The sequence below is a fragment of the Pleurodeles waltl genome, chromosome 10, assembly GCF_031143425.1.
Source record: "Pleurodeles waltl isolate 20211129_DDA chromosome 10, aPleWal1.hap1.20221129, whole genome shotgun sequence".
In the NCBI taxonomy this organism is placed as follows: Eukaryota; Metazoa; Chordata; class Amphibia; order Caudata; family Salamandridae; genus Pleurodeles; species Pleurodeles waltl.
The window spans coordinates 500,716,674-500,728,329 of record NC_090449.1 but is presented as its reverse complement, the minus strand read 5'-3'; the positions used below and the strand labels follow the sequence as shown (position 1 = coordinate 500,728,329).

Here is an 11,656-nt window from a genome sequence, read left to right as displayed (position 1 = left end):
TTTCACGACTCGCCTCGCCTCAGTCTTCATAACCAAATGAGTGTCTCGCTCCCTCTTTATGATCTTTTTTTACATACCTTCTGACAGTGTCTACATTTTCCAAAGTAAAAGAAGGGGTCGGAGTTTTCCAGTATGCATCCCATAACTCTGGAGTTCTCTTCTTGTTTCAGTATGCGAAGAGTCTGACTTTTCCTCCTTCAGACGCTCTTTAAAGATCTGGCTTTTCAAACAAGCTTACTCGCCTTAATAACAGGGATTCTGACTAGGTCAGCTAGAGCCTATGGTGTAAGAGTGCTTTATCAGGCATTAATTACATTACATTACAGGTAACTATCAAGCTAAAAATCAAGTACCTGGATGGACGGCCCACTTATACCCCATGCAAAACACACAACAATGCATTTGGGTAACTTTAAAAATGTTTTATTTTCAATTTTCCTGATTATTGTTATTTATCTCACAGTATTTAAAAAAAAAAGTTGGATAAAGTACAAAAAAGTCAGTCAAAATACAGCAAAGATTTAAGGAACTGGCCACTTATGGCGGAGAATGATGTACACACAAGGGTTACGTACCAAATCACCCACTTGGAACATAGTGCTTTTGGGGGTTGTCATCTTCCTCCTTCTGCTTCCGTTTTCGATACAAAATACACCAAAGCATGCCATGGGACTCACAGGGGAAAGTTATGGCGTGACAGGGAAAGGGGGATTGTGGATGAAGAATAACAACAGTTAAGAGCACTGAGATTCATGGGAAATCACATCTCCCCAGGACTTTACGTCAGATTGTTCTGCAGACAGTTCACCTCCGGGCTGTCCGGCTCACACTTCTCACAGTCGGCCTTCGGTGAGAGGGAGTTCTGGATGTTGAAGGCATCCTCATCTTTTAGGCCAGACCGGGGAGGCTCCTGAAGCTTGTGTGGGGCGCTAGGGTCCTCCTGGTCATGGATTTGGTGGGGAGGAGAGTGGTAATGGAAGAAAGAAAAGAAAAAAAAGTGGACATAAGCCATGGTTGACAAATCATCGACTATACGCTGCAAGCCAGGTGACTCAATGCAAAACTTCAAGTCAGCGTTATGGTGTACACCAACGTCTCTGCAGTCAGTGTGGGGGAGAGGAGTCCTAATATTGTGTTTAGCCATTGCAATTACTTTATAAACTACATGATTTAGTATATATACAGAGAACTCAAGTGTCAAACATTAAAAGTCAGTGTCACATCCTTGAGCTCAGTCACTTCAACTGAGTATGAATGGTATTTCCTGGAGTACAATCTCATTCTTTGCTATCTTTAATGGTCCCGATGACCTTATGGGAGCCTCGGGCCTTGGACTAAGCCAATCCTGTTAACAAGTTAATGATTAGTCTCAACCCCTCAGCTGTGCTCCAACTCACTCTTGTACCAGAGATATCTGCATATGGAGGTGTGTATGGAAAGTGAAGGCTTCCCAACTATTATAGACACAAAGGGCAGGGTGCAGTGAAGTTGCAACCAAGCATGTCCGTCACCTTCAGCAGTAGTTCTGGTGCCTGTCCCCTAGAGGATAGGGCTAAGGGAGTGTTTCACAAATACAGAGCGATCATTGCCTGAAACAAACACCATCTAACTCTTTCTCATTTCTATTTTATTCTTAGCCAAAACCATTGTTGCAGGCAAAGGTCTGATCTGACTGGGGAAACACCAGTCTCCCTTCACACTTGCCAGTAATGTGTGGACAAGTTGGGCTAAAGCAAAATGTAATTATTTTCCTGAAGACGAAGCCACCTTCTTGGGCTGGTGCAGTATAAGCAGGACTGGATAGGACTTAAAGCAGAAATGTGAACCCCTGGGGGACTGGAGGTCAGTGGGCTGGTTTTAGGGTCTGGAGGTCAGTGGGGTGATTTCAGTGCTAAGGGATTCAAGCCAAGCTCTCAGCCCTGAAAGCAACGCTGAAGAGCAGCACTGCACTTTCTCCAAAGTATGTGCATGATTTACTGCTGCACAGATATAACGGCCTCTACTAATTTGCAAGAATTTGAACGTTTAATACGTTTTTCATAAGGCCTGACTGCAATATGTTTGATTTTTTTAGACAATGTATTTGAAAAATTGAATCCACTGGTCTAACATTTAAAAAACAATTCTTGGGTGAAATCAGCAGTCCTCTCACTGTGAAGGATGGAGACCCTGCAAATTGTTTGTCCATGGAATAGTCTGAAAACATTTTCCAGTTGTGTTTTTAATTACTAGTTTACCTCTGGGCCTTACATGTGCTAGCACAGGTGTATAATAAAAATTATTAATGAGTGTTCATGTATTCTGAATAAGGGGTTTGTGTAGAAAAGATAATAATGTAGAAAAATAATGCACGCATTTGAATATGTGATTACGAAGAGTGGCTGCCAATGTTCACAAAGTGTACTTATTAGTAGTTTAATACTGTGAAAAGTTGAATATATGTTTGGCTAATGTAGTAATATGTCATATTAAAGGTTATGCATTATATCCTAGCTTTATTAATTGTAACCCTTAACTTAGCGAAGGTCTTGGCCTACTTGCCAGGCCTCATGTCAAAGCTGTATTTCTTAACGTTTAAGGAGGAGAACAATGGAGATACTGACTGGAGTAAAAGCTGCAACAACATTTTTACCTGACAAGCCAGATGAGGACATTACAGGACAACCAATCAATGACATGTGAACGGAGTAATAGTAGAATTCATAGATTTGGGGTTTTAGTTTTATTGGACAAAGTGTGAGCATGTGATTAACTGACCAATAGGGATTTGGAATATAGTTTCAGTAGTTTTAACTTAACAGAACTGCACGGGAATGGGAGAACTCATTCTTGCCCATTTTTGCATCTTGACAAGAGACATGCTTAACTTTACTGCTTAAAGACTTTGCGTTTTCTGAACTTTGATGCTGAATCCTAATTGCCTTGCTAATCGACTGATGTCCTGAGGATTAAGACTGACTCTGCTTGCTGATCCACACTGAGGATAGGTATTATGAATTAGATTGTTGACTATCATGTGTATTTTGCTTTTCCTTTCAAGGTGCCAACTGCACTGTTTTGACAGAACCATAGTTAGATGTTTTTCCAAATTGTTGTTACTAAATTGTTTTGCATGAAGCCCAACATGCTGATGCTAATCTGATGTTGGTTAAGGATCCTCACTAATGAAATTATGCAAATAGATAATAATGCTTGATTCATTTCTCTACTGAATGTATGTAATCACTTTGATGCAGTTTACTTTGTTATTGATTTGCACCGTAACCTTAGAATGTGTTATAGTTCAAGCTTTGATTAGATTACGTTTCTTCTGCCGCTTTGGACAGCCAGTAATGCTTCTGTATGTGTTTCATTTGATTTTGAGATAAATTTACATGACCTTAGCATTGTTAATATAGGGAAATAAATATTCTAACTTTTACTAAAAGGTGTGGTTATTCATGACTGAAAGGTCATGGTGCATGACAATTACTGATTCTATTGATTATTACTGTTATTGATTGTTGTTGATTATTGAAATTGTGTGTCGGTTATTGATTATGTACTGGAGGTATGGTAAGAACATCTTAATTGCGAATCAAAAGGTTAATCGACCTATTCGCGTCCCCTTGTAAGTTTACTTATTAAGGTCAGATGCGCTAACACATGAGTGTCCTAAACCATTACCCACAGCTGTTGATAGTCGTTTTCCTGTGCATATTGTTTTCTGTCCAGAGTGGAAACCTGGAAGTCCTTCTCATTTTTAACAATAACTGAAAGCTGTTCCTGGGAGCAGTGATTTTTTTTTTTTGCAGTCAGGAGAGAATGTTTTGTTGACATGGAATACATGTGTGTGCACTGCTGTTGATGACATATATTGACGTAAATTGATTAATCAAACTGTGGAAGGTACTTTGTGCATGTTTCAGACTTTGGAACATTTTGTTGTTTTAATGCGTCTCCACTTTTGTTTGATTTGTGGGGTATAACTCACAACATGTAGGGCTGAACGTGTATTTTTAGTTGATAAATAAAGCATTCACTGTATAAAGGCAGAAACAAATCATTTTTGTTTTTCCAGGTTCCTTTGAAGAAGTACAAGAAGCTGGGCGAAACAACTGCCATATTCTAACCAAGAGTGCTGTCAATAAACGATTGTTCCAATTTTGCAACACTTTAAGCTGGAATTTTCTTTTTCCTTGTTGACCCAGTGAGTTTGAAACATGCTTGCAGAATGCTGTGGCACTTGGTTAGTGATGTATTTAACTCTGGTGACAGTTGATAGCTGTTGCTAAACAATAGCTCTGAGCATGCAAGGGAAACTGTAGGCGGATGTTGAATTGTTTTTGCTGTAAAGTTTAAAAGTTGCTGTACAAGTGATGGGTGTATCATCCTCAAAGACAACGTCCCTAGGATTTAAAAGGGCATTTTCAAGAGTCACTTTGACTGATAAGGCTCCATGCCACAAGGGACACATGGTTCCACTCAAGCCAGTGTTTCTATAGATCGCTACAATTTGAAAATTGGGTCAATTTGGGTGCACCCAGACTGCAACTCCCCAAATACCCTGGCTTGCTAAAGAAAACACAGTACTCAAAACCGTGTCCTTGATAACATAGACTCATCTGATGACTTTACTTGCCACTTGTTACTTGTCTGGTCCTGATCTAGGGGTGCCGTAGGTAAGAGAATAACGCTCTCCAGTGCCAATGTTAGAGTCATCACTTTTGTTTTCACTAGTTCTACGTACATGGAGTGACCTTAACTTATACTTATATTGATTTTATAGGTTGTTGAATGATACAAGCACCACTGGGACTCTGAGGTTGTTGGAGATGTCACCAGCTAAGAAATCAGCAAAGCAGCAGGGCTCTCAATATTCCAGATTCCATGAGTGAGTAGCCCATCCAGTCCAGGTCCTTGGTACCTGCCCTGAATTTATAGGGGGATAATGACTGCAGAGAAGTATAGACATGTGACCTACGGGTCACAGATTTCAAGACTCCTGAATTTGTAAACGCAATATTATTAATAATACCGCTATTTGGATTATGGCAACCACTGATATTTGAGTGCATACAAATGATTCAGTTTGTGGTGAATGTTGCATAAACGACCAATATTACACATTACATAATACATACTACTAGCAGGAAATTACTATTGCTGAATGCGCCACGATCTCTGAAATAGTGTACAACACTCGATATCGCATACACTTAAACATATATGACACCTAGACATATCTACTATTATTTGCTCAATTCCACAACAGTAAACTGGCATAATGACAAGAGAGTGAATTGCAGTCAGTCTTGTTTTTACTGCTTTATGACTAAGAATGTCCATAATCATGCTGAGAAAAACTCAATTACAGGTTCCGAAATGCTTAGTGCTCTTGGCTGAAAAAAACAGGACTGACTGGACTTGGCGCCCTTGACTGGACATGGCACCCTCGACATGGGACTAGTTTGCTGATTTGCATTCCTTTGTTTCAGCTGCTGAGAGCTGTGCGTCCCAATGCCTCCGCAAAAGAGAGCTACTTTGACACTCGGGAGAGGTACAGTGTATGCTTACCTGCTGCCAAGATTTTAGTCTGGTCTGGTTTGAGGTACTACTGCAGCCAATGGAAAAAGAGGTTTAAAACAAGATGTCAACAAATCGAGCTCTGGGGAAACAGGGCTAGGCTTTCAAATGCAGAGTGTGGTCTAAGATCTAGGAGCTGGTCACAACTACAGTAGGAAAAAACTAATTCTAAGAAGCTAAAAGAAAAGCTCTTCCATGTCATGCCGGTGGCAGATTCTTTAGAACACACTGCCCGAAAAGACTTTGCGGCAACTATTCCACAGGAGGTGAAAACTGCAACTGTGATTATACTACACATGGGAATTATGGACTTGTGCCCGGTGCTTTGTAAGAGCAATTGGCATCCAATGGACGGAAAATATTAATTGTCATCCGATTTCTTTTCCATACAATGATTAGAGTTGAGACATGTACGTTGTGAATGAGTCACTAGTTTGGCATGACCACTGCAATCCAGGGAAGACACAAGCCATTGGGTTGGGCTAACGGCCAATACAAAACGTTGAGGCACTATTTTCTCTAGTGCTCTTGTTATAAGGATAAAGTATTCTACAAGCCTGCAATTGTCACACTGATGCAAAAAAAACATTGATGGTCCTAGGCTCTTTCCAATTAAATTTAGAGATAAACATATTTTTAATTGACATGAGTTTGAAGAGCTACGGAAGGTCATCTGTTGACCATCTTTAGGTTTATTTTGGGAAGTGATGATGCCTCATGTTTTCATGAATACGTAGAATTGAGACCCATGTCCCCAAGGTATTGGGGGCGTGGTAGTCTCTACTAAAAGGTTCAAGGCCTGGTTCTACACAGTCCATGAAAAAATAAAAATAGTTGATCCAAAGCCTTATACTTCTCTAGGGCTACCATAGGACATTTTAGGCCCTAATTAGAAGTACAGGCGCTATTCACTGCACATCATAAATAACAATACCACAGAGTCCATTATTTATGGAGAGCGATAAATACCACCTATTATGAGTTGTTGGGGAATAATATGTAGATTTTAGTGATAATGCACCAAAATATGCATGATACGATAAATACCATTTGGTTTTTGCCGTCAAATTTTGCAAGGTTTGACCTGATGAAATGTAACTTTAAATGAAAGATTCAGTTATTTACCACATCTGCTAGTAATCGGATGCATTAAATACTAAAATCTCATACTTCCAACCTGTGCATAAACAGCGTTTTACACACATGCAGGAATTAACCACCCGACTTGTAATACGGCTCTTAGACAAGAAATGCGTTATTTACTTTTTTCTGTGTCAGTTTCAGTGGACAGAGTGATGCTAGAAGTGAGTGCTGGGATCTAAGATTTTCATATCAATGTTATTAATGTATTTTATGTATATGAGATTTCCCTATCAGAGTTATTCATCTATTGTATATTTGTTATATGCGACCAGAGTGACAAGAGCACGAATGATCCTTAGAATGGCAGGTGGCAACCAATTTCAGAGCAGGGCCAGTGAAGAAGTGGTGAAGAATTATCGAGGCTGGTTGCAGCCCCTAGATATTGTCCACAACCAATTCACGAAAACAGGCCTGCAACACACTCAACTGACCTGGGCTGATGTATCAGGTCTATGGATCTGTAGCTTGATGTTGGTTAAATGGGTAGTTAGATAGACTAGATAGACAAGTGTGTCATGGCAAAGGGGAGCATGAGGTGGGGCATTTGTTACCAACACATTGAGGTGCAGTAGGAGAGTGGGCCTCTGACCTATTCTACTTCAGTTGGAAGAAAACTGAGCAGGAGGGCACAGACATGCTTGAAAGAATATGAATGTGGAAATTAGAAGGTTTTGCAGATATGGTGATGTTGAATATTAAAGACAGAAGGTACTTGTAAGTGATAGGCAACAAACCACATATTTTTGGCCTATACCAGAGGTGCTAAGTAACTGGGAAATAGTACTGAAGGACAAAGAACGGAGCAGGAAAATATCATCGATCAAGGGTTTTCATGCCTGACGCGCATTGTTGGTTGAAGAGTTTATGAAGGTGTTTCTTGAGAAGGGTATAAGCGTGGGGGCATTTACTTGTGAGCAGATAAGTCAACTAAGGGCCTTGGGGGCATGGTGACATGGTAGACTCTGGAAGATTAGTTGGTCCAGAAGAGGATAAGAGGCCCACTAGATTTGGCATGACAGTAAAGAGCTAATAAATCTGGAAAGTATGTGAATAATGTGAGTTTGAAGGAAACCCATAGATAAGTTCACAAACTGAGGGGATACCCTCTAGGTCCAGAATTGGAGAGACTGGAAAAAAAAGATTATGGAGTAGTAGGATAGGGTTTGCATGGTTAGCCTGACAGAAGGATTAGTGGCTCAGGACGGGGATTGGGTTCAATAGGGTCAGGTGTGTGGTGATTTAAGGAAGTAGTAGCACGATATTCATTGCAAATCATACAGCTGTATACAACCAGAAATGCTTCATTTTGATTCCCCCCTAACCAATGAATACCTACCCAGCAGATTCATAGCTGGTACCTTAGAGAAGCCTCATTACAGTGTCAATCCACATAGCACTATACATTGTTCTCATAACAGCTGCATGTGAAGATCACAGAGTTCCAATGAAGAACTAGAATCGTTACAAAGCTCACAGAATGACATTTTAGAATCACTAACTTTCATGTACATAAGGCTGAATATGCACAGGGAAACATTTATTATCTCTGTTGATACAAGTTTCTGAAATAAATAAGTCACACGAAACACTCCTTTTATGTGTTGATATTATATCTTTAACTTGTTACGAGTCTGTGAAAATTGTGTAGTCTCTAACGGTTTTCATTGTGTTTTGAAATAGTACCCTCATTGTTTTGTCTGCTTTACAATATTATTATTTTAAAATATGTTCTAACTAATTATCTTTGAATATAGTTTGTTATAGGGTGTACAGCAAAACATGTTTGTAAGCAAAAAATATATATTGTAAAATACATCTTACAATGTACTTATATTTAACTGTCAATAAAAAAATATGTGTAAGCCAGTTCACATTCAGCAGGAAGATGGACCTACTGACATGAGGAGGTGGGAGGAAGTAAAGAGAAAAAAAATAACTGTCCAAACAGCAACTCCTTCACTGGGTCTCACTGCTCATTAGTGCACAAGTCTATTACTTTCAAGTATAAGATCTGTCTGTAAATAGCTTTCTGCACCTCTTAAGAAATCTACTTACGTTCATTTAAATTGAATTAAATAAAAGATCTATCATAGTGTTACTATTTTGAAATTAAGGATTAAGCAACAGAGAAGATAGATAGCCCGATTAAACAGCTGTGAAAAAAGAATGGAGATGGGATGGTGTACAGCAATCATCTTTAAGGGTAAGACTGTCCCTACGTAGAAACTGTTCAACAACCTTATTTTACAGTTCTTCAGCCCAGCAAAACTTGGATAGTTAACAACAATAACCTAACCTAAGAGAGGGTGTCCAACACTCCTAGGTTGATACTCTTCAATATAACTATGATGGGTATCTCCAACAACTAATCTTTGAATGGGGCTATACAAAAATCCTATGGATGGGGCTGTTCAGTATCCAGTCTTGGGGATAAGGTTGTCATACAGCCATAAGGAAGGAATTGTCCAACAACACAAGGATAAACATATACAGCACAATAATCCTACTGTTGGTTGTGTAGTAACCATAGAAAGGGGGTTGTCAACAATGAACAATGTTAGACCTGTCAGCTCTTGTTGTGGTTTCCCCAGACATTTTGTTCCTGACCTTCTGTTTTTGATCCTGTGCTAAATTTCATTTTTGCCGGCTTTAGGGCCCTGGGCGCATTATCACTGCTGACCAGTGCTAAAGTGCAAGTGCTCACTGTCTAAATGGTATTGGTGAATGGTTTATCCACGGTTGTCATATTTGATTTACTAGTAAGTCACCAGTAAAGAGCAGAATGTGTGCCCACGACCCGTAAATCAAATGCTACTACTTGGCCTGCAGAAATGATTGTGCCACCCACATGAGTAGCTCTATAAACATGCCTTAGACCTGCCACAGCAGTGTCTGCATTCTTAAACTCCCATTTCAACCTGGAAAGTGCACCCACTTGCCAGGCCCAAACCTTCCCTTTTACTACATGTAAGTCACCCATAAGGTAGGCCCAAGGTAGCCCCATGGGCAGCGTTCAGTGTATTTAAAAGGTAGGACATGTACTGGTGTGTTTTACACATCCTAATAGTGAAATACTGCTAAATGTGTTTTTCACTATTGCAAGGACTATCTTTCCCATAAGGTAACATGGGAATTACTTTGAAATATCTCTTGTTTCCAAATGGGAAGAGATGGAGATATAGAGTTAGGGATCTCCAAACTCACAATTTAAAAATACATATTTTGATGAAGTTGGTTTTTGAATTGAAAGTTTGAGAATGCTACTTTTAGAAAGTGGATAGTTTGTGCATTCACTCCATACAGTCACACATAGGGAGCTCAGGGGTGCCCTGCATATCGTCAGGGTCCCTACTTGGACAGAGTGCAAATCACTGCCAACTAGGGACCCCATTTCTAACAAACAATGAGTCAGTATTGTACAAAAAAAACCAACCTAACTTGGGCTATCCAGCATCCCTAGTATATGGCATCCCACTCCGAATTCTAGAATGGAGCCTTCTGAAACCCTTAGATGGAGCTGTCTGAAATAAATTCTTGGGGGTAGAGGCCACCATTTTAGCATGAACCTGTTCACTTACGTCAACCCATTATCTGGTTGCCAAGCAACACTTGGATTGGGATTCTCAACAATAAACCACAGGATAAGGAAGTCCAATAACCATCTGATAGGACAGTTTAACAGCCAACTCTAGGATAAGACTGCCTAACAACCAGCACTAGGATGGTTATGTCTAAATACCAAGATTGGGATTTGTTGTCCAATGACCTTGCAGTTTTGCTACTGTTAACCTGGGGACTGGTTAGCCCAAGAATCCTAGGTCTATATAGTGAACACAGACATGTGCTAGTTCTACTATAAATCCAATATGAAATACAGGTTCTGAAATGCAATCTTCCAACAGCTCATGCTGAAAGGCATCTTTTTCCATCCTTACAAATGGATACTCCTCTGCCTATCTCCGGGACAACTGCCTCTGATGTTGGTCTGTGAGTGAGCTCAGTCCCTCTGTGGGAAAGAATGCCCTTGAATGTTTACAGACAATTCTCATGATATCTATTTCTATTCTTCCTTCTCACAGTACGTTTTGGGACAATCTCCTCTGCATGGCTTTGTAAAGCTTTGCTTCCCTGCTCTCTCTATATTACTCTAGCGTGTCCTGTCATTTTGCATCTTCTGGAGGTGCTCTTCCTTTTAAGAGAGTCATTTTCAACAGAGCCCTACTCTGACAAAATGACGTACACACAAAGCATTAGTACAACTCAAGTAAGGGTGGCATCTGCCCCTCACTCTCATACCAGCCAATGAGGTGACTGGCAGTGGTGGCAGCAAAATTCTAGGGAAGGAGTATCTGTCAACATCCATTAAGTGCTACATAACTGGAGTCCCTTTTCTACCCTCATGTATCACGTGTTGTGTGTCAGTGCTTCCCCTTCTTATCCTCATGTTTCAGATATGTACGTGTTGTGTGTCTGTGCTTCTCTTTCCTATTATCATGTATCAGATATGTACGTGTTTTGTGTCTGTGTATCTCTGCTTGACTTGGATGTAAGGTGTCCATTTGGGTCACATCAAGAATAGCTGCACATGATGATGGCATCCTTTGGCAAGGTATCCCGTGTCCATGGTGAGAGTGACAGTCTACCCGGTTGCTTTACATACAGGCTTATTTTCCTGGTGAATGGCGCGAGGGCAGGAATCCTCATTCCTTGCATTTTATAGAGTATGTTCCCCTTCTCAGTTAAACCCAACTCATCCAATTTTCTTGCTGCCTAGTATATCTGATATTCTGATGTTTTGCATTTACTGAGCAGAGTTCTAACTGGTCTGGCCTGTGACTTGTGCTAAAGTGGAGATACTCACAAGCATATTCCTGGTAGCTCCATCTGAACTGGACATTGAGATGACCAGGCATTCATGAAAAATAACAGCAGAGCAGGAAGGAAAAAG

General features: G+C 40.2%; 1 protein-coding gene across 5 annotated transcripts in view; it reads right to left on the bottom strand.

Annotated features, from left to right (window-relative positions):
* Positions 1–407: 407 nt before the first annotated feature.
* The window catches only part of CSPG5 (chondroitin sulfate proteoglycan 5), a 229,490-nt gene continuing 218,241 nt past the window's right edge, over positions 408–11,656 (bottom strand). For all 5 annotated transcript variants that reach the window (XM_069210880.1, XM_069210874.1, XM_069210877.1 and 2 more), the window contains one exon: positions 408–940. In XM_069210880.1, the coding sequence (XP_069066981.1) occupies positions 889–940 (52 nt within the window). In that variant the 3' untranslated portion in view covers positions 408–888. The remainder of the gene's footprint in view (positions 941–11,656) is intronic.